The 24,486-nt window shown below is 46.8% G+C and overlaps 1 protein-coding gene across 1 annotated transcript in view; it reads right to left on the bottom strand.

The window, feature by feature from the left end:
• Positions 1 to 20,389, bottom strand: part of LOC141171354 (neuronal acetylcholine receptor subunit alpha-7-like) — a 645,132-nt gene extending 624,743 nt beyond the window's left edge. The window contains exon 1 of the mRNA XM_073655206.1: positions 19,799 to 20,389. Coding sequence (XP_073511307.1) covers positions 19,799 to 19,877 — 79 coding nt within the window. The 5' untranslated portion in view covers positions 19,878 to 20,389. The remainder of the gene's footprint in view (positions 1 to 19,798) is intronic.
• Between the last annotated feature and the right edge of the window lie 4,097 nt (positions 20,390 to 24,486).

Here is a 24,486-nt window from a genome sequence, read left to right as displayed (position 1 = left end):
ATGTAATCTATTAATAAATGAGTAAATTTCTGGAAAAAAAATGCTGTGGGCTCCCCCGTAATTTTATTAACCAGCAGAGGGAAAGCGGACGGACGGATTTTTTTAGCCTGGGAAGGGGTAATACCCATGGAGCTTCCCAGACTACTAATATCAACCCCAGCTGTATACTTAGCCTTTACTGGCTATTAAAATGGGGGACCCCTAAAAAAATGACGTGGGGTCCCCCTATTTTAACAGCTAGCAAAGGCTATTCAGACAGCTGGGGGCTGATATTAGTAGCCTAGGAAGGGGCCATGAATATTGGCCCCCTCCAAAGCTAGAAACAGCAGTCCTCAGCCGCCTCAGAAATGGCGCATCCATAGGAAGTGCCAATTCTGGCATAGGCCTCGCTTTGCCCACTGCCCTGTAGCAGTGGCAGTTGGGTTATAGGGTTGGGGTTCATGTCAGCTTATAATGCCAGCTGATATCAAGCCCAGGTTAGTAATGGAGAGGCATAAATAAGACGCCCCCATTACTAGCCCCATAGTGATGGTGAAATGTAAAATAAAGACACCCACACCCAGAATAAAATATTTTAATTGAAATAAAGACAGATACCTTTAATGCTATAAATTAAACAATACTTACCATCACACCCATTCCAGTTGAAGCCATTGTCACCTTCAATGAAAGTAAAAAAATAAAGCAACCTCATCCTCACCTGTCCGCTGTAGTCCAAATATCGAGGGTCCCACGATGATCCCATGAACAGAACGGCCACATTGTAAAATGTGACCGCTCTGTTCATTTGCCGTCAATACACTGACGCTCATTACCAGCAAATGAGGTCAGCGCATGCGCGGTGAGTATTTTCCCACACTTATGTCAATGAGTTGAACTCAGTTCAACTCACTGACGTCAGCGCAAGCGTGGGAAAATACTCACCGCGCATGCTCTGACCTCATTTGCCGGCACTGAGCATCAGTGTATTGCCGGCAAATGAACAGAGCGGTCACATTTTACAATGTGGCCGTTCTGTTCATGGGATCATCATGGAACCCTTGCTATTTGGACTACAGCGGACAGGTGAGGATGAGGTTGCTTTATTATTTTACCTTTATTACAGGTGATCATGGGCTTCGGGGATTAGCTGTAAGGTGAGTATATGGTATTTTTTTATTTTTTACTTTTTGTAGGGGCGGAGAACATCGGGGACAAGGTGTACGTGAGTATAGTGTGTTTTATTTTTATTTGAATATTTTTTTTATTAATTTTACCATTTTTTTTTTTTACTTTCAGCACAGGCGCCGGTGGATGAGAGACTACTGCTCCCATCCAGCGGTGCCTGCACTCGCCATTTCCTATGGCAGTAGGCGCCGGCTGATGGTGGTAGTAGCACCATCAGCCAGCGCCTATGACACGCGATAAGCTTTTTACCGCAGGTCACTGTCACAGCTGTGGGATCATGCTGACATCTGTAATGCTATTGTGGCACCCCAGGGGTCTGGTTACCACAGTAATAGCAATATTACGTCTGAGAGCAGGTGGGAGGTCTCCTGGTCAGGAACCCTAAGCATGCAACACTTCCTGCCCAGTCCTGGGAGGGGAAGAACTTCCCCTATATAAACTGGGGCTGAGGCGGGGTTAGAGGAGAAGAAGAGGAGTCCCAGACAGAGACACAGTGTGGTCTGGAGTGGAGCAGATACAGGGAGAGCAAGATCAGGAGCTCTGTGGGAGCAGTGATAAAAGGGGTCAGAGACTGGAAACTGTAGAGCTCGTCCTGACTGAAGAGATCTCACCGGACACGGAGTCCGAGGCAGTGGGGACTGATCCATACCCAGCAGCAGAAACCGACCGGCAGGGGATTTCAGGTCCTCTGGCCAAGAAACCCGAAGGCACGGTCACACGCAAGGGACCAGCACCGCCGTTGTGGAGCGGAGGCTACCAGAAGGCCCCGAGTCACCGGCCATACGGGTGAGCACCACACGGTACACTCAGGGACGTGGGCTACTTTTACCCGCTTCTAGCAAGGTAGCCAGAGAGAGTACAATAAGTTGGGGAGGCCTACAACTCCGCCTGGCCGGGGGAGATCCTATCTGCTCACAGACTGACCAGGCCCCGATCGCTAGCCAGTACTCCCGGGAGGGTCTACCTTTGACACCAGTAAAGATCCTGAACTACACCGCACCGTCTCTGAGTGGTTCCTAGTGCCTGCGTGCAATTCTGCTATCCCCATCATCCACGTCCGCTGCCCTGAGGCCATACCCCTCCCGTTGGGGGTTATACTATCCACGCTGCACAACTGTACCACCGGCCTCAGCGGTCTGCCCTGCAGCGGCGGCTTCATAGCCGCAATCAACGGGTGGCGTAGTCGAACAATATAACATCTTATTCTAAGTTCTGCCACTTGGTTTGACACCCTGGGCACGGACCGGGTCACCGCCACGAGGACTACTACCCCTATCAGATCCGGCTCCGGGTATTCCCCGCATGCGCAACGCTGCACAACAGAGGCCCAGGGGGCGCGTCAACTTTGGCGTAGTCGGCAGGATTCCGTGCCCGCAACCACCGGGTACTGCGTGCCTGAAAAAAAAAAGAGACTGTTAAACTTACCTGTGGTGAGGATTCCCGCCATCCGACGCCATCTTCTGCCTTCTTCCCGCCATCCGTGGAGTTTTCCCGCCATCCGACGCCATCTTCTGCCTTCTTCCCGCCATCCGTGGAGTTTTCCCGCCATTGGACGCCATCTTGAGGACGCCGCGCGGGAAGAAGAGGGGCGTGGACTCCGAAAGCGCGCGAGAACTGAAGCTCCGCCTCACGTCCGGATGTTGCGTAAGGTCCTGGAAGGAGCCCAGCAGACGCCGACGTCACAGGAGCGCGACGGAAGGTCCTCAACCCTGACGATCCACTGCGGAGCCGCGGCCTACGGAAGAGGATCATCGCAAGGTAGGCCACGGTCCACTAGGGGGGGGGGAGGATGTCGGATACAGAGGAGAGCTTCACTGCCACAGCCACCGCCAGCGCCACCGCTGCTGCGGTCATGCCTTTCACTATGCCCTATATCCCGGGGGCAGCCTGGCTACCCCAGTACTCAGGGGAGTCACATACCCTAAATGACTTCAGAGAAAGGCTGGATAGCCTCTTCCAGGTGTACCCCCTCACAGAGGAGCAAAAAGTGAGCATCCTGGTGGCTCAATTAACAGGGGCAGCCCAAAGGGAGGTAAAGTCCTGGCCACTCGGGAGGAGGAGGACTGTCGCAGAGATACTAGCCCGGCTGAAGGACACCTTTGATACCCGTACCTCAGCCGAGATCAAGCTTAGATTCTACGGGTGCAAGCAGCGAGCACATGAGAATATAAGGGACTATGCACTAAACTTACAAGAGGCCCTGAGAGCCATTAAGCAGGCCGACCCTGACGGCGTGGGAAACGAAGACAAGCTGTTGACTGAACAATTTATAGAGGGTCTACATTGCAATGCCCACCGAACCCAGTTGCGGGCAATGGCCTTACAGGACCCTCATCTGGACTTTGCACAGTTCAAGGACAGAGCCATCCGGGTGCTCCGAGAACCGGCACCAGGTGGCGCTGTGACCCACAGACGCCCTACTACCACTTACCACCAGGAGACGGCGCCCTTGTCGGCAGGGCCTGTGGGAGCTGATGCGCAGGCTTTAAACAATGACCCGGCTACAGACCTGCACCATCAGGTCCAAGAGCTAACTAAAAGCGTTGCTGCGCTAACCCGAACTGTGCAGTCTTTACAGGTTTCTACTCCAGGGAAGATCCAGCTGGCATCCGGACCGGAGGACATCCCGTGGCGCCGACCAAGGAGGACCCCACCGGCCAGAGGAAAACCCAGCGACCGATACAACGAGGACGGACAACCCATCTGCCGCCGCTGCAGTCAACCCGGACATATGGCAAGGTACTGTCCTTTAAAACTGGCACAACCTGGGGTAGAGGGCCAACCCCTAGGAATAAGATCACCAGGCCCATCGAACTGGCGTGACAAATACGTGGGAGGACGTCCAGTCTTGCCTGTGGTACTGGATGGCATTCCTATGAGTGCCCTACTGGACACCGGGTCACAGGTCACCACCATCCCGTACGTGCTCTTCAAGCAGTACTGGAATGACTCGGATATAACCCGCTACCCTGACGACGATTTGAGTATCATCGCCAGCAATGGTCAGCCCGTGCCACAGATCGGATTTAAAGAGATGACCATTAAAATCGGTAAAGTCGAACTGGCAGCACAGGGACTGATCATTGTGGACATTGACAAGCGCGAGAGTCACCCAAAGATAACTCTAGGAACTAATGTGATTGAAAATTGTCTTGCAGAGGTGATTCTCATTTTACAGCAGGTTGCCAAGAACGCCAGTTCCGGCCAGCAGCGAGTGCTGCAAAAAGAGATCCGGGCACTGATGCGACGGCAACAGGTGGAACTCTCCGGTGGTGAGATTGGTAGCGTGAGAATGTGTGACCCTTTCCCTATTGCCATGCCCCCGAAAAGTGAAATGATGATTTGGTGCCGGGCAGCTATTGGTCTGAGAGGTAGAGATTACCAGGCAATGGTGGAACCAGTCTACTCAGACAGTAGGCCCACCATTTTGACAGCACGGGGGGTGGTCGATGTACGCCATGGGAGGGTGCCCGTTCGCATCATAAATATCGGGGAGAGAGAAGTACACCTGCCCCGGTATGCCACGCTAGCCAAATTGTTCACCATAAACCAGAATTCTGTACAGGCCGTGGAACCCTTGCCTCCATCTCAACCAGAGGAAGGTAACGGCTCTAAGCAACAAATGGAGGACTGGTGTCAGCAACTACATTTGGGTACTGACTCCACTCCCTCACACCAGAAACAGGGAGTCTATCGGGTGATTCAAGAGTACGAGAGAGTGTTTAGTAAACACCCGTTAGACTTCGGGCGAGTAAAGGGGGTAGAACACCACATACCCACGGGAGACCATCCTCCCATAAAGGAGAGATACCGACCCGTACCCCCTGCACACTACCAACACGCCAAGGGGATGCTTAGAGACATGAAGGAGGCTGGGGTAATCAGGGATAGCTGTAGCCCCTGGGCAGCTCCACTAGTCTTGGTTAAAAAAAAAGCAACACCATGAGAATGTGTGTAGACTACCGGAAAATCAACCGTATCACACACAAAGATGCGTACCCCTTACCAAGGATAGAGGAGTCTTTGGCTGCTTTAAAATCTGCTAACTTCTTCTCCACTTTGGATCTCACTAGCGGGTACTGGCAGGTTCCTGTAGCAGAGGCGGACCGGGAGAAGACCGCATTCACCACCCCGATGGGACTTAGCGAGTTTACCTGCATTCCGTTCGGACTCTGCAACGCACCAAGAACCTTCCAACGACTGATGGAATGCTGTCTGGGACACCGGAACTTTGAGACGGTCCTGCTGTACCTGGACGGTGTTATAGTTTATTCCAAAACCTACGAGGACCACCTGAAACACCTGGCGGAAGTGTTTGAAGCCCTGGCAAAATACGGTCTGAAGGTGAAACCGTCGAAGTGTCACCTGCTAAAACCAAAAGTGCAGTACCTGGGACACGTGGTGAGTGCTGACGGAGTGGCCTTCCGACCCTGATAAGATCACCGCGATTAAGGAATGGCCAAGACCCTCTAGCGTAAGGGAAGTACGGCAGTTCCTCGGGTTGGTAGGCTACTACCGAAGATTCATTCCCGGTTTCACCAAAAAGGCAGCTCCTATGCAGGACCTCCTGATAGGCCATGAACAAATAAAGTAGCACACTGTAACACTGAGTATATAGATATGAAATATGAATAGCTTAACTGCTGTAGAAAATAGAAATAAATGAAAAAATTTTTTTGAAAAATTTTTTTGCGCATGTAAATATGAAGTATGGAAAATGAATAGCATTACTGCTGTAAATAAATGAGAAATCTTAGCGCATAAATTGGCCAATTCATGTGTACCTGACAGCCGCGGTAAGGCGTTTCTCGATGTCAGGACCTATAATGTGAATACCTCTCTAAGAGACCTCCGTCTGCTTATGTATGGGAAAGACAGATCCTGATGCATTTAAAACCACCTGCGGCATGGGGGTGGGGGTGGAGTGCTCAGTCAACGCTAAATCTAGTAACAAAGAAAATGACGGCACTTCCACTACAAAAACTAGGTGTGAACAGGTGCTTACTAAGAGCAGCTACCTCCATATATAATGAACAAATAAAGTAGCACACTGTAACACTGAGTATATAGATATGAAATATGAAATATGAATAGCTTAACTGCTGTAGAAAATAGAAATAAATGAAAAAATTTTTTTGAAAAATTTTTTTGCGCATGTAAATATGAAGTATGGAAAATGAATAGCATTACTGCTGTAAATAAATGAGAAATCTTAGCGCATAAATTGGCCAATTCATGTGTACCTGACAGCCGCGGTAAGGCGTTTCTCGATGTCAGGACCTATAATGTGAATACCTCTCTAAGAGACCTCCGTCTGCTTATGTATTTCATATTTCATATCTATATACTCAGTGTTACAGTGTGCTACTTTATTTGTTCATTATATATGGAGGTAGCTGCTCTTAGTAAGCACCTGTTCACACCTAGTTTTTGTAGTGGAAGTGCCGTCATTTTCTTTGTCTCCTGATAGGCCAGTCCAGGAAGGCCAAGAACCAGAAGCCGCCCTTCAGATGGGAGAAGCTGGAAGAAGAGTACTTCCGCCAGCTGAAGGTGGCCCTCACGGGGGATGAAATCCTGGCATACCCTGATTACAGCCAGCCCTTTATCCTCTACACTGACGCAAGTAACATCGGGCTAGGAGCCGTACTGTCCCAGATCCAGCAGGGGAGAGAACGGGTAATTGCTTACGCCAGCCGAAAACTGCGACCCACCGAAAGAAACCCTGAGAAGTACAGCTCATTCAAGCTAGAGTTCCTGGCAGTGGTGTGGGCAGTCACCGAACGCTTTAAGCACTACCTCGCCTCTTCCCGGTTCACCGTGTACACGGATAACAACCCGTTGACACACCTGGACACTGCAAGACTCGGTGCCCTGGAGCAGAGATGGATGGCCCGCCTGTCCAACTATGAATTCACGATCAAATACCGGGCAGGATGCTCCAATACCAACGCGGATGCCTTGTCCAGAATGCCAAACCTACCGGACGTAGGGGAAGATCCAGAGGAACTGGAAGAAGTTGAACTCCCCGCGTTCCACCGTCATGGGACTACCCAGTATTCCCACCGTGTAAGGGGTAAGCAATCCGCTACGTTCAACCCCTTACCTCATTACAACTGGGCGGAAACGCAAGACAGTGACCCCGCCGTCCGACTGGTGAAGGAGATGCTGACTCAGCCAGATGCTCGCCTTGACCCAGACGCTCCGGAGGAAACCAAGCAACTGTGGGCTGAGAAGAGTCGACTGTTCCTTTACAAGGGGAAGTTGTGCCGTAGAATGGTTAACTCCCGGATGCATGAACTGATCTGGCAAGTAGTGGTGCCAAGAAGAGACGCGGCTATGGTACTGGAGGCATACCACGACGGAGCTGGGCACTTCGGATGGAAGAAGCTGGAGTTCCTGCTGCGCGGGCGGTTCCACTGGGTAGGCATGAGAGGAACCATCGAGAGGTGGTGCAGAGACTGTGTCCCATGCAACCTAAGAAGGAAGGACCGTGCCAGTCAGAAGACTCCCCTGCAGTCTATCGTCACCAGGCAGCCGTTGGAACTGGTAGCCTTGGATCATGTAAAACTGACCCCCAGCAGAAGTGGCTACGTCTATGCGTTAACCATCGTGGATCACTACTCCCGGTTCTTGGTTGTAGTCCCCGTCAAGGACTTAACGGCTCAAACAGCAGCTAGAGCCTTTCAGCAGCACTTCTGCCGTCCACACGGATACCCAGAGCAGGTGCTGACGGACCAGGGACCTGCCTTTGAAGCGGAAGTCTTCCAGGAGTTCTGCACTCTGTATGGCTGCCGGAAGATAAGAACAACACCCTATCATCCGCAAACCAATGGACTCTGCGAGAAGATGAACCAGGTGGTGATAGACCTTCTGAAAACGTTGCCCCTGGAAGAACGCAGTCTGTGGCCTGAGAAACTGCCTGATCTGGTGGACCTATACAACCACATCCCTGTAGGTTCTACCAACTGTACCCCGGCTTACCTAATGAGAGCAAGACCTGGTAAGCTGCCTGTTGATCTGGATATGGGAGTCCTGACACCCGAGGACACTTCACCAGAAGCAGACTGGGACACAGAGAGGCAGCAGCAGTACCGGAAAGTACAGGAGAGCGTTGAGCGAAGTCTCTGTCAAGCAAGAGAAAGACAGGAGAAGACTTACAACCAGTATGCTCCCGCTGTTCCCCTGGTACCTGGAGAGCAGGTCTTGAAAAGGAAGAGACGGCTCCACAAGTTGGACGACCAGTGGGAGAAGGACCCGTACACCGTACTGCCATCAAGCCATGAAAACCCAAAAATCTGCACAATCAGTAAGGATGGAGGAGAAACCACAGCCATTGTCTCCCGAGATCACCTGAAGAAGTGTCCCGAGCAGCTACGAAACCCTGAAGAAGAACAAGAAAACCCTCGACCCGCAGAGGAAAGGGAAGAAATGGTCAGTACTGTACTCGGAGACTTCCCTCGGTCTTGGACACAAGTAAATGGCGCTGTTGTGGTACCCGTCCTCACCTTCCTCCAGCCAGCATCCCAAGTGCCTACGGAAAAACAGGTAGAGCTGGAAGAGCAGCCGGTCCAGGAGGCAGAAGACCCCACACAAGCAGACCAGGAGAATCGACCCTCTGCTTATAGTGAGCCTGCCGTGCCCCTAGTGAGCCAAAGAACCCGTAGACAGCTGCCCAGCTTACCTTTGACAGCTCCTACACCCTGTAGCTTAGGACCGGTCAGTAAGCTCCGTAGGTCTACTAGGGCCACTAGAGGCCAGTTGCCAGTACGTTGGAGGATCTAAAGTGTTCAGACTGTTTTATTGGTATTTACCTGTTTACTGTTGCTTGTAAATAATTATGTTTTTCCAGTTATTTTATAGGTGTCTTTTGTGGATTAACCGGAATTCTTTGTATATATGTTTGGAGCGTAACCCAGGAATGGACTAAGACTGCTAAAGACTCGGGGTAGGACAGACCCCACCTGGTTACGGCTCCCTGTTCTTTGGTGAAATGGACACCCTTATTGCTTCAAAAACTGCACCCGGTTGCGGACACGCTGTGACCGCCCTAACGTGTTTTCCCTTATTGTATTGTTCCTGTTTATACCCTGTTATGTTTTCAAAAATATGTTTAGTCCCGGAGTACTAAATTTTACTAGGGGGGAATGTGGCACCCCAGGGGTCTGGTTACCACAGTAATAGCAATATTACGTCTGAGAGCAGGTGGGAGGTCTCCTGGTCAGGAACCCTAAGCATGCAACACTTCCTGCCCAGTCCTGGGAGGGGAAGAACTTCCCCTATATAAACTGGGGCTGAGGCGGGGTTAGAGGAGAAGAAGAGGAGTCCCAGACAGAGACACAGTCTGGTCTGGAGTGGAGCAGATACAGGGAGAGCAAGATCAGGAGCTCTGTGGGAGCAGTGATAAAAGGGGTCAGAGACTGGAAGCTGTAGAGCTCGTCCTGACTGAAGAGATCTCACCGGACACGGAGTCCGAGGCAGTGGGGACTGATCCATACCCAGCAGCAGAAACCGACCGGCAGGGGATTTCAGGTCCTCTGGCCAAGAAACCCGAAGGCACGGTCACACGCAAGGGACCAGCACCGCCGTTGTGGAGCGGAGGCTACCAGAAGGCCCCGAGTCACCGGCCATACGGGTGAGCACCACACGGTACACTCAGGGACGTGGGCTACTTTTACCCGCTTCTAGCAAGGTAGCCAGAGAGAGTACAATAAGTTGGGGAGGCCTACAACTCCGCCTGGCCGGGGGAGATCCTATCTGCTCACAGACTGACCAGGCCCCGATCGCTAGCCAGTACTCCCGGGAGGGTCTACCTTTGACACCAGTAAAGATCCTGAACTACACCGCACCGTCTCTGAGTGGTTCCTAGTGCCTGCGTGCAATTCTGCTATCCCCATCATCCACGTCCGCTGCCCTGAGGCCATACCCCTCCCGTTGGGGGTTATACTATCCACGCTGCACAACTGTACCACCGGCCTCAGCGGTCTGCCCTGCAGCGGCGGCTTCATAGCCGCAATCAACGGGTGGCGTAGTCGAACAATATAACATCTTATTCTAAGTTCTGCCACTTGGTTTGACACCCTGGGCACGGACCGGGTCACCGCCACGAGGACTACTACCCCTATCAGATCCGGCTCCGGGTATTCCCCGCATGCGCAACGCTGCACAACAGAGGCCCAGGGGGCGCGTCACTATTATCGCCAATCAGAGCCTGTGTTTCCTGCGCTGTCAAGCAAATGACAGCGCGGGAAACCAAGTATATTCAGCTCCCCCATTCACATGAATGGGGTCCGTGTTAGAGTTCGGGGTTCGGGTACTGCTCTGGTACCCGAACATGAACTTTTAATAAACTGTTCGGCCTTTGGCTCAATTAGCCAAACCCAAACAGTCACGGGTTCGCCCATCACTAGTGACTACATGACACAGCTAGTGGAGGCAGAGCAAAAATAATGTAGTGAGGGCTGTATGCATTGCCAGGGGGAAGGAAAGCTAAGCGTACTGTGTAAACATGATACAGTGACGTCTCGAGCCAGGATCTGTTTCCCCTTGTATCGAAAATGAGAAAAGTAGGAAACTACCGATCCTCTGCTAAGAGGGCAGAAAATGGTACAGTAATTTTTAATATACAAAGATCATTGTTTTAACATATATTTGTTTTAACAATTTGTGCATCGTAGAACAACCCTTTAAAGCAGGGTTCCCCAACTCCAGTCCTCAAGGCCCACCAACAGGTCATGTTTTCAGGATTTTCTTACTATTGCACAGGTGATGGAATTATTGCCTGTGCAGGTGATGTAATTATCACCTGGGCAATACTAAGAATATCCTGAAAACAAGACCTGTGGGTGGGCCTTGAGGACTGGAGTTGTGGAACCCTGCTTTAAAGGATTTCTCCACTAAAATATGTTAGTTATTGAGGTATGAATTGTATTACGTATAAGGACTGTATGCAATGCAACCAATCTGATAGCCACAGGTTGCACAAGACAGGCACCCAAGCGAGGCGGAAGACACTCAACAGAGGTCATTTGGGCCGCCTCTCATTGGCTAGAGTTTGGTAATCGCCTTATAATAGTCTCCTTGCCACTAAATGGCCTCTTTTTGCTAGTTTGCTTGTTTCCAACCATAGGCAGATTATAATGAGGGCTATCTGGGCTACCACCTGGGGCCTGAGGCTCCGGGGGGGAGGGGGCATGGCCAGATTACCCTCATTATAATGTTTTGCGCGCCTCCATCTGCAGCACACATATCCCAGCAGGGAGTTCCCTTGGAGCTCTGCTGCCGACGATACATAATGGCAATGCAGCACCAGGAGAGCTCCCATCCCCTCTGCAGTGATGTGGCAGCGCGATGACATCAGCTGGAGCCGGCGTGATGACGTCATCACGCCAGCATGTATGTGCTGGCCAGTAGCAGTGGAGCTTCAGGTATCGAAGCAGACTGCCACGGGAACGGGAGCGAGGTGAGTATGTCAATATGTTTTTTTTAAATTAATATGTGTTTGGAATGTGGGTTTCAAACTGTAAATAGGAGATGATATGGGGGCACACACTGTATACAGGCTATATAGGGGCTCACACTATACAGGAGGCTATATAGGAGCTCATATTGTGTATAGGAGGCTATGCGGGGCTTCATACTGTATATAGGAGGCAATATGGGGGCTCACATTGTATACAGGAGGCTATGTACAGGCTCATACTGTATATAGGAGGCTATATGGGGCTCATACTGTATATAAGAGGCTATATGGGGCTCATACTGTATATAAGCGGCTATATGGGGCTCATACTGTATATAGGAGGCTATGAGCGGCTCAAGCTGTATATAGGAGGCTATATGGGGTCTCATACTGTATATAGGAGACAATGAGAAGGCTCATAATGTATATAGGAGGCTATATGGGGCTCATACTGTATATAGGATATATGGGGCTCATACTGTATATAAGCAGCTATGTGGGGGCTCATACTGTATATAGGAGGCTGTGTACGGGCTCATACTGTACAGAGGAGGCTATATGGGGGCTCAAACTGTATATACAGTTATATGAAAAAGTTTGGGCACCCCTATTAATCTTAAGCTTAATGTTTTATAAAAATTGGTGTTTTTGCAACAGCTATTTCAGTTTGATATATGTAATAACTGTTGGACACAGTAATGTTTCTGCCTTGAAATGAGGTTTATTGTACTAACAGAAAATGTGCAATCTGCATTCAAACAAAATTTGACAGGTGCATAAGTATGGGCACCCTTATCATTTTCTTGTTTTAAATACTCCTACCTACTTTTTACTGGCTTACTAAAGCACTTTTTTGGTTTTGTAACCTCATTGAGCTTTGAACTTCATAGCCAGGTGTATGCAATCATGAGAAAAGCTACTTAAAGTGGCCACTTGCAAGTTGTTCTCCTGTTTGAATCTCCTCTGAAGAGTGGCATCATGGGCTGCTCAAAACAACTGTCAAATGATCTGAAAACAAAGATTATTCAACATAGTTGTTCAGGGGAAGGATACAAAAAGCTGTCTCAGCGTTTTAACCTGTCAGTTTCCACTGTGAGGAACATAGCAAGGAAATGGAAGAACACAGGGACAGTTCTTGTTAAGGCCAGAAGTGGCAGGCCAAGAAAAACATCAGAAAGGCAGAGAAGAAGAATGGTGAGATCAGTCAAGGACAATCCTCAGACCACCTCCAGAGAGCTGCAGCATCAACTTGCTGCAGATGGTGTCACTGTGCATCGGTCAACTATACAACGCACTTTGCACAAGGAGAAGCTGTATGGGAGAGTGATGCGAAAGAAGCCGTTTCTGCAAGCACGCCACAAACAGAGTCGGCTGAGGTATGCAAAAGCACATTTGGAGAAGCCAATTTCTTTTTGGAAGAAGGTCCTGTGGACTGATGAAACCAAGATTGAGTTGTTTGGTCATACAAAAAGGCGTTATGCATGGCAGCAAAAAAACACAGCATTCCAAGAAAAACACTTGCTACCCACAGTAAAATTTGGTGGAGGTTCCATCATGCTTTGGGGCTGTGTGGCCAATGCCGGCACCGGGAATCTTGTTAAAGTTGAGGGACGCATGGATTCCACTCAGTATCAGCAGATTCTTGACAATAATGTTCAAGAATCAGTGACAAAGTTGAAGTTACGCAGGGGATGGATCTTTCAGCAAGACAATGATCCAAAACACCGGTCCAAATCTACTCAGGCATTCATGCAGAGGAACAATTGCAATGTTCTGGAATGGCCATCCCAGTCCCCAGACCTGAATATCATTGAACATCTGTGGGATCATTTGAAGAGGGCTGTCCATGCTCGGCGACCATCAAACTTAACTGAACTGGAATTGTTTTGTAAAGAGGAATGGTCAAAAATACCTTCATCCAGGATCCAGGAACTCATTAAAAGCTACAGGAAGCGACTAGAGGCTGTTATTTTTGCAAAAGGAGGATCTACTAAATATTAATGTCACTTTTCTGGTGAGGTGCCCATACTTATGCACCTGTCAAATTTTGTTTGAATGCAGATTGCACATTTTCTGTTAGTACAATAAACCTCATTTCAAGACAGAAACATTACTGTGTCCAACAGTTATTACATATATCAAACTGAAATAGCTGTTGCAAAAACACCAATTTTTTATAAAACATTAAGCTTAAGATTAATAGGGGTGCCCAAACTTTTTCATATAACTGTATGATGCTATGTGCAGGCTCATAATGTATACAGGAGACTATGCGCGGGCTCATACAGTATATAGAAGGCTATGTGCAGGCTCATACTGTATATAGGAACCTATGTGCGGGCTCATACCGTATATAGAAGGCTATATGGGGCGTATACTGTATATAGGGAGTTATGTGAGTGCTCATACTGTATGTATGGGGCTGTGTGGGGGCTCATACTATATATAGGGGTGCTGTGGGGGGGCTCATACTGTAAGTAGGGGGCTATGTGGGAGCATATTGCCAGGACCTGTGAGCTGTTAGGCTGTGTGCCCACGATGCGTTTTTCAAGAGTTTATGCTGCGGAATTTCCGTAGCATATACGCTTCAAAAACGCTTGGTAATCCACCCCCCATGGTCCCCAATGACACGCCGCACTTTCAATGCCCATGCTGCGTTTTTTTCTGCAGCGTTTATGCATGTCCATTAATTTTGCGGAAGCGCGGCGTAATCGCCGCCATTGACTTGCATTGAGACGCATATAATCCGTGTCAGTACATTTGTACTCACGGATTATATGCGTTTCAATGTGCGGATGGTACCCAAGTCTGGAGGAGAGGAGACTCTCATCCAGACGTGGGTACCATAGAAACTGTAAAAAAAAGAATTTAAAATAAAAAATAAAGTTTATACTCACCTTCCGATGTCTTCCCGGTGTTTTGTCTGCTCCGTCTAGTGTCTTGCAATGTTCGTTGTGAAGGACCTGCCATGACGTCACTGAGTCATGTGACCCATCACATGGCTCAATGACGTCACCGCAGGTCCTTCACACCACCGCGAGCAGTGCAAGACACTGGACGGAGCAGACAAAACACCAGGAAGACATCGGAAGGTGAGTATAAACTTTATTTTTTTTATTTTTCATTATTCTTTTTTTTAACTAACTTGGTCACACTACTATAAATCCATGCCGGTTGCATGGATTTATATAGTGTGAACAAGTTGTCAAGCACTTTTCCAAGTGATGCTAAAATCGCTTGGAAAAGCGCTTGATAACCCACATGCAGAAATGCATGCAAAGACGCTTCACAAATGCTTCTACCTGGCGGGAAAACCGCATGTTAAAACCGCATGCGTTTTTCCTGCCAGGGAGAAGCGTAAAATATATGCAGCATTTCTGCATCGTGGGCACATAGCCTTATCCTCATTACAGTACGGCTTATGGTCTCCTTTTCTTGTCCTGATTAAAGGAATTCCCTGATGAACCCATGAATGACCAAAAGATGGGGAAACATGTTAGAAGAGGATGCCATTAAGCTAAGTATACAACTGTTCAGGACATATAGGGTCTATATATACACTGCTCAAAAAAATAAAGGGCACACTTAAACAACAGAATATAACTCCAAGTGAATCAAACTTCAGTGAAATCAAACTGTCCACTTAAGAAGCAACACTGTGATTGACAATCAATTTCACATGCTGTTGTGCAAATGGAATAGACAATAGATGGAAATTATTGGCAATTATCAAGACACCCTTAATAAAGGAGTGGTTCTGCAGGTGGGGACCACAGTCCACATCTCAGTACCAATGCTTTCTGGCTGATGTTTTGGTCACTTTTGAATGTTGGTTGTGCTTTCACACTCGTGGTAGCATGAGACGGACTCTACAACCCACAGAAGTTGCTCAGGTAGTGCAGCTCATCCAGGATGGCACATCAATGCGAGCTGTGGCAAGAAGGTTTGCTGTGTCTGTCAGCATAGTGTCCAGAGGCTGGAGGCGCTACCAGGAGACAGGCCAGTACACCAGGAGACGTGGAGGGGGCCGTAGGAGGGCAACAACCCAGCAGCAGGACCGCTACCTCTGCCTTTGTGCAAGGAGGAACAGGAGGAGCACTGACAGAGCCCTGCAAATTGACCTCCAGCAGGCCACAAATGTGCATGTGTCTGCACAAACGGTTAGAAACCGACTCCATGAGGGTGTTATGAGGGCCCGACATCCACAGATGGGGATTGTGTTCACAGCCCAATACTATGCAGGACGCTTGGCATTTGCCGCAGAACACAAGGATTGCCAAAGTCGCCACTGGCGCCCTGTGCTCTCCACAGATGAAAGCAGGTTCACACTGAGCACATGTGACAGACGTGACAGAGTCTGGAGACGCCATGGAGAGCGATCTGCTGCCTGCAACATCCTTCAGCATGACTGGTTTGGCAGTGGGTCAGTAGTGGTGTGGGGTGACATTTCTTTGGAGGGCCGCACAGCCCTCCATGTGCTCGTCAGAGGTAGCCTGACTGCCATTAGGTACCGAGATGAGATCCTCAGACCCCTTGTGAGACCATATGCTGGTGCGGTTGGCCCTGGGTTCCTCCTAATGCAGGACAATGCCAGACCTCATGTGGCTGGAGTGTGTCAGCAGTTGCTGCAAGATGAAGGCATTGAAGCTATGGACTGGCCAGCCCGTTCCCCAGACCTGAATCCGATTGAGCACATCTGGGACATCATGTCTCGCTCCATCCACCAACATCACGTTGCACCACAGACTGTCCAGGAGTTGGCGGATGCTTTAGTCTAGGTCTGGGAAAAGATCCCACAGGAGACCATCCGCAACCTCATCAGGAGCATGCCCAGGCATTGTAGGGAGGTCATACAGACACGTGGAGGCCACACACAATACTGAGACCCATTTTGACTTGTTTTAAGGACATTACATCAAAGTTGAATCAGCCTGTAGTGTGTTTTTCCACTTTAATTTTGGGAGTGACTCCAAATCCAGGCCTCTATTGGTTAATAAATTTGATTTCCATTGATGATTTTTGTGTGATTTTGTTGTCAGCACATTCAACTTTGTACAGAACAAAGTATTCAATGAGAATATTTCATTCATTCAGATCTAGGATGTGTTATTTGAGTGTTCCCTTTATTTTTTTGAGTAGTGTATATTGTTGCTACTTGTAACTGCTTTTCCAGATTTGTGTCAGTCTAAAATGCCGGAGACTCTTTGTAATGATAAGTTTTGTGAAGAACTTGCAGAGCAGGTACCGAACACACATGTATATTACACTTCAGGTCTCCTCACAGTGGGAAATCCATCACTGCTCACGTTATGTTTATAGAACTCAACCTGTGGGAGATCTGCAGTATAGATCACATAGGAGACTCCTGTATATACATCAAATAGGAGACACCGAGACTGCTGTATAGACATCACAGGAAACATGGAGCTGTGGCTTAGATATCACAAGAGACATGGGGTTGCAGTATAGACATCACAGGAGACATGGGGCTGCGGCATAAACATCACAGGAGACACTTTGGCCCTGTGATATAGACATCACAGGAGATACTTTTGGGCTGCGGTATAGACATCACAAGAGACACTTTGGGGCTGTAGTATAGATATCACAGGAGAAATTGCAGCTGCTGTCTTCTACTGTGGCATGGGAGTGCATCGCTCGCTAACTCGACCCACAAATTACATCCTGATGCTGGAACTGGCCAGCAGGAGGATGTAATCTTTCATTGCAAGTGCCACAGCATTCATTAGTGACAGCTGTGTGTGAGTGCTCGCAGAGTAAGAAGAAATTAAAGGGCCGGCAAAACTCAGCTGTCGGCCCAAGCACTGTGGTCCCTGAAAATCTGCTCGGGGGCCAGAGAAAAGGCCATAAATGGGCTATGAACCTATCCCTGGTATAGAACAAAACCATAAGAGAGAATGCTTCCTAATGTAATACACTTGGGGCGAGAATCTGCTCCCCTACTGGGGTTAACAAGGGGCTCCTCACTTTATGAAAGCGATACGCTTCCTCACACACAGGAAAAGAAAGGGGTTACAGGTGCTGTTGCCCAGTGTCCAAGTGCATTATCCCTAGTCAGAGACTTGAAGAGCCGAAAGTGCACCAGTAAAGCCGTACTATGGTATGGAGAAAAAAACACCTTGAGGTTGCTGCTGGATACTAGGATAAGGCATCAGTGTTTCAGAGCAAATGAAAGATTCATTGACAAGATGACTGTGCTCTAAAATAGTTTCCTTAATTTGGAGAGTCAGTGACACATTTCGGGAAGTAATTCATATGTACTACTCCCTGGAACTCATCTGAAAGATGGGAACTACTATGAAAAATGCGCTACTGAAAATGAATTTTCCATCTGCTCTGCAACGCTAATGTCTCATCTGGCTACCCAGCAGCACCCTCAAGGTGTTTTTTTTTCTCTATATCATAGTATTACTTATTTGTACACTGTATAGAACAACTATGCACTATGGGAAAGGCATATTTATTTATTACAGCACTGAATGGTAATTGGGCGGTGCAAATAAAAAATGTAATTGGGCACTTTAACTAATTGTATCCTATTCTAATAATTTTTATATCAATTTAGGTAAATTGTTATTTAATATAACTCTATTGGACACATTTATAAATTCTGTTACAGACCAACAAACAGACAAGCAAACAAAGGCCATATTTAGAGAACAGTGAGCAGTCTGGTCTGCATGGCCAACTGGGGATGGTCACATTTGTTGTAAACCTGGGCCAAATGTATAAATTGAACACAACATTTTCTACATCAAGCATTGTTTATCAGCCTTGAGTGCAGAAGACCAGCCATGCATTGAAAAGTAATTTCATGAATTTGGTACACGCCACATAAAAATGATATAATTTTTGAAGACAAAAACTTTACTTCATGAAAAGGCTTTAGAGGACTGCTCCTCAGGGGCCAATCCTTTCTTACTGCTGTATACTTCCAATAAAGTTTATTGCAGAGAAAAATCAGCTGCTTCTAGTCAACTGATTTTTTTTAATTAATAAAACCTTGGAAAGTAAAATGACACTAGCGTCCAAATGTGTTCTTAGAATAATATTAATTAAGATATACAATAATTGTGAATTAATGGAGAGTTGATAAAATGCAGTGACACAAGTAAAACACAGAAAAAGCATGGCACAAAATACATAAATATAAGCAAAGAAATGTACATGCCAAGAACATACTACATAAAGAATGCCTAGATAATCTATTCATTTCACTCTCTCTCCCCTCTGTTTTCTCTATCTACCTATCTATTATGTATCTATCTATTTATTATCTATCTATCTCCACATCTATGTATCTATAAATCTATACCCATATCTATCTATCAATCTACGTATCTATTTACATATCTACCTATCTTCTATATTTATTTATTATTATATTATCTATCTATAAATCTATCTCTATATCTATCTGTCTGTATGTCTATCATATCTATCTATCTACATATCTATCTATATCTTGTCTATTCTCATATCTATATATATCATAGTTACATGAGTAGAATGTAAAAGATAATAGCCTTAAAAAAACTTGAAGTTGTAGATATTAAATACAGCAAGCTTTTAAAACCCCCTAAGCAAACAAGATTTAAAACACATATAAAGACAAAATGCAGATAGTTACTGCTGTATGCAAAATTGAAAAATTATGTTTTCAGTATTATTATTTTGTTATATTGCAAGTAAAGCAATTAATTAATTTGTTATATAGATAGTGGCTGACTTGCATGTTACACTAATGCTTATAATGATCCATGGTGATCTTGCTATGTTCCAAAGTATCATACTAAATAATTAATTTCGTCTGCATGTAAGTAATCCTTTCAGGCTTTTATAAAGTTTATTAAAAAATGTTTTATGACATATTACACGTGTATAATAAAAATGGGAGTTATGAATAGACACTAAAGATTTGATAAATGAAGAATAAAGATAGATAGATCTAGATAGATAGATAGATCAAAGCTGAGTTTGTCATTGGGCATGTGTTGCCTCTGGTTTCCATAGGACTGCAGGTAAACCATCACACATACCTTAACACAGTGAAATATATAGCACAGCAGACAGATATATAGAAATGTATATAAGGAGATATCACAGATTGAATGAGTACAATATGTAAGGAAAATCAGGATGACCACTTACCTCTAAGGAAGGTGAGAAACAAAAAAATCCATAAATAGAAGCCATAAGCTAAGAACCTCAGACACTTTTCTGCTAGCATTGTAGTGTTACACTAGGTCCAGAGAGGTGATGGCTAATAAAATCACACACTGGCTTCACACAAATCCGAAATGGACTCTTAGCTGTTTTCCAAATAAAACATCTTCATTGAAAAAGCAATAGCAGCAATAAAACATTGTATCCCACAGGTGACATAAACTTCCTGATGTGGCTACATCCTGAGGAGGCAGAATCAGTACAGGATAGTGCTAAAATCTACACATCTAATATCTGCCACCCAAAAAATGGGAGAAAAGGAAAGCCAGAGACCAAATATTGCTCAGAGGATAAAGAGGGATTGTGATTTTCTGCACTGTGCATACACAACATGCATGTGGAAGACTAGGGGGAGTGAGGGATGCTCAGAGCTGTGGAGCATAAAGCTGCTTAAACACCTACAGGATCCGCTCTGTTCTTGCAATGCTGTGTATGGCTACAGTAGTCATCAGATGGATCAGCAGTGCTATTATATTAGCACCAGTTAGGAGAGCAGAGCTATTCTATTTTGCCTCCTACAAAAAATGCAGATTATCCCAAGTCAAGTATCTGCTATATAACCCCTATTTCCTATTACAACAAGCAGCAAGTGTCACTTAGAATCTAGATCTAAATGACATAATCAATACTTATTGATAGATGTGTTTAATGCATGTCTGTGATGATATAACTTGCATGTAATATTAAAGAGCATTAGCACTACAATCAATAGATCACCTATTATAGCTCTCAAAGGGGCTGTCACCTAGCTTTCCAGAATTCTGTGAAAAGACATTGAGCTTGATTTATTGCATAGCTAGGCAAATATGCCACCCTGAACACTGGGTATCATCACCTGGGTTAACTGTAAGGTGACCTTGTAGGTTGTTTAATATATAATATCACTGCAACAACCAAACTCATAAGTGCCCTGGTGATTGCTTTGTTTAACGGGTGCGGTGTTACTTTTCTATAATTCATGCTCAGTACAGTATATGTGCCGTGCCATGTTATTATGACATGATAAAATAATAAAAGGATAGTTTATTTATTTTACTCACTTACATAGCGTCATTAATTCCACAGCGCTTTACAGACATTATACTGTCCCCATTGAGGCTCACAATCTAAATTGTATCAGTATCTATTCGGAGTGTGGGAGGAAACCCACACAAACACGGGGAGAACATACAAACTCCTTGCAGATGATGTCCTTGGTGGGATTTGAACCCAGGACCCCAGCGCTGCAAAACTGCAGTGCTAACCACTGAGCTACCATGCTTAATTTTCTGACATTGTGATAAATCACTCCTTTTGTTTTCTATGTATTTACACCATCTACTATACCAGAGGTCCCCAACCGCCGGTCCGCGGACCAGGACCGGGCTGTTGGGGTTTTTCAGCCGGTGCGCGGGCAGAGGGGGCCCCTCCAGCCTCCAGCAGGGCCGCCATCAGGGCATGACTGCCCTGACTCCAGTATGGGGCCCGGCCGGTAGGAGCCCCCTCGGAGCCCCCCTCTTGTGCGTCTCTCTCCTCATGGGGCCCCCGGCCGCATGCTAAGCGCCGGGTCCGGGACATCTTAGCGCTGCGCTGCTGCGGCAGCACCTTCATGATTCCCCTGACTTCCGGTCATGTGACGGCGCCGTCACATGGCCGGAAGTCAGGAGAACCTGGTGTCAGCGATTTGGACGAGCGCCAGGATTCTGCAGGGATCGCATGGGGGTAAGTATAACAAGTTTTATTTTTTTTTAAATACAATTAACTAGGAGTGGGGGGAATGGGAGATGCACATGGGGGGAGGGGAGAGATGAGAGATGCACATGGGGTAGGGGAGAGATGAGAGATCCACATGGGGGGGAGGGGAGAGATGAGAGATCCACATGGGGGGGAGGGGAGAGATGAGAGATGCACATGGGGGAGGGGAGAGATGAGAGATCCACATGGGGGGGAGGGGAGAGATGAGAGATGCACATGGGGGAGGGGAGAGATGAGAGATCCACATGGGGGGAGGGGAGAGATGAGAGATCCACATGGGGGGAGGGGAGAGATGAGAGATGCACATGGGGGGAGGGGAGAGATGAGAGATGCACATGGGGGGAGGGGAGAGATGAGAGATGCACATGGGGGGAGGGGAGAGATGAGAGATGCACATGGGGGGAGGGGAGAGATGAGAGATGCACATGGGAGGGAGGGGAGAGATGAGAGATGCACGGGGGGTGAGAGATGCACGGGGGGGTGAGAGATGCACGGGGGGGATGAGAGATGCACGGGGGGTGGATGAGAGATGCACGGGGGGGGTGAGAGATGCACGGGGGGATGAGAGATGCACGGAGGGGATGAGAGATGCACGGGGGGTGGATGAGAGATGCACGGAGGGGGATGAGAGATGCACGGAGGGGGATGAGAGATGCACGGGGGTGAGCTGCACATGGGGGGGTGAGAGATGCACATGGGGGGGTTATGTTTACATAACTTTGTTGCCTTATGAAGGGCGGGGGGGCCCCCAAAAATTTCTTGCACAGGGGCCCACTACAGTCTGTGTCCGCCCCTGGGATGAAGTAAATGCAGCTGAACAGCAGCTGTCAGGACAGCTGCCCTGTCCTGCTGCAGGGCGTGATGGGGCCTCAGTGATGCGGCTCCTGGCACAGCACATTATGTGGGGCTCCTGGCATAGCTCCTGGCGGGGACCTGGTCTACACTATATGATAAGTATGCACTAAACTCCAAATCCCTCCATTACCCCGCCCCCATATGACCAAAGCCCTGCCCACCCCACCCCCTCCTTGCTGGGCCATGGAAAAATGATCTTGCTTCAAGCCGGTCCCTGGTGCAAAAAAGGTTGGGGACCACTGTACTATACAATGGACAGAGCCTAAATTATAGCAATGCTTATTTTAATTTACATAAAAATACATCAGCTCTTTTTAGGTGTTTCCTACTGAACATGCATTTTTATTCTGTGTCATTTTTTACAGACAAAAATTGGATAATACATATACAGTTGATACCAGAAGTTTACATACACTATATAAAAAGACACATATGCATGTTTTTCTCAATATCTGACATGAAATCAGAATAAACCTTTCCCGTTTTAGGTCAATTAGGATTACCATTATTTTTAATATTTGACAAATGCCAGAATAATGAGAGAGAGAATGTTTTAAGGCATTTTTATTACTTACTGCAAAGTCAAAAGTTTACATAGATTTCATTAGTATTTGGTACCATTGCCCTTAAACTGAATGACTTGGGTCAAACGCTTGGGATATCCTTCCACAAGCTTCTCAAAATAGTTGGTTGGAATTTGGGCCCATTCCTCCTGACAAAACTGGTGTAACTGATGCAGGTTTGTAGGTCGCCTTGCTTGCACCTGCCTTTTCAGCTTTGCCCATAAATTTTCAATAGGATTGATATCAGAGCTTTGTGATGGCCACTGCAAAACATTGACTTTGTTATCCTTAAACTCCTTTGTTACTATTACTGCTTCAGGTCATTGTCCATTTGGAAGACCCATTTCCGCCCAAGCTTTAACTTCCTAGATAATGTCTTGAGATGTTGCTTCAGTATTGCCACATAATCTTCTTTTCTCATGATGCCATCTATTTTGTGAAGTGCATCAGTTCCTCCTGCAGCAAAACAACCCCACAACATGATGCTGCCACCCCTATGTTTCACAGTTGGGATGGTGTTCTTAGGCTTCCAAGCTTCTCCCTTTTTCCTCCAAACGTAATGATGGTCATTATGCCCAAAAAGTTCAATTTTAGTTTCATCAGACTACAGGACATGTCTCCAAAAATTAAGGTCTTTGTATCTGTGTGCATTTGCAAACATTAATCACTTTTTTATGCTTCTTTTGGAGTAATGGCTTCTTCCTGGCAGAGTGGCCTTTCAGTCCATGTTGATACAGTACTCGTTTCACTGTGGTTATTGGCACAATCTTACCATCTTCCGCCATCATCTTCACAAGGTCTTTTGCTTTTGTCCCTGGGTTGATATGCACATGTCGGACCAAAGCACATTCATCTCTGGGACATAGATCTCGTCTCCTTCCTGAGCGGTATGATGACTGGACAGTCCCATGTTGTTTGTACTTGCGTATAATTGTTTGTACAGATGAACGAGGCACCTTCAGGTATCTTGAAATTGTACCCAAGGATGAGCCAGACTTGTGCAAGTCCACAATTCTCTTCCTGATATCTTGGCTGATTTCTTTAGACATTCCCATGATGCTTACACAACGAAGCAGTGTGTTTCAGGTGTGCATTAAAGTACATCCACAGGTGTGTCTCTAATTAACTCAGATGTTGCCAAAAAACCGATCAGAAGCTTCCAAACACATGACATCATCATATGGGCAGTCCATAATTGTTTAAAGGCATAGTAATCTTAGTGTATGTAAACTTTTGGCTTTGCAGTAAGTAATAAAAATGCTTTAAAACATTCTCTCTCTCTCATTATTCTGGCAAATATTAAAAATTATGGTAATTCTAATTGACCTAAAACAGGAAAGGTTTATTCTGATTTCATGTCAGATATTGAGAAAAACATGCATATGTGTCTTTTTATATAGTGTATGTAAACTTCTGGTTTCAACTGTAAGAGTATAACATGGATAAAACATATAATATAGT

This window comes from Phyllobates terribilis, unplaced genomic scaffold, assembly GCF_046119375.1.
Source record: "Phyllobates terribilis strain yellow unplaced genomic scaffold, ASM4611937v1 Scaffold_1__5_contigs__length_1240528914, whole genome shotgun sequence".
NCBI classification, from domain to species: Eukaryota; Metazoa; Chordata; class Amphibia; order Anura; family Dendrobatidae; genus Phyllobates; species Phyllobates terribilis.
This window is presented reverse-complemented; position numbering and strand designations above follow the sequence as displayed.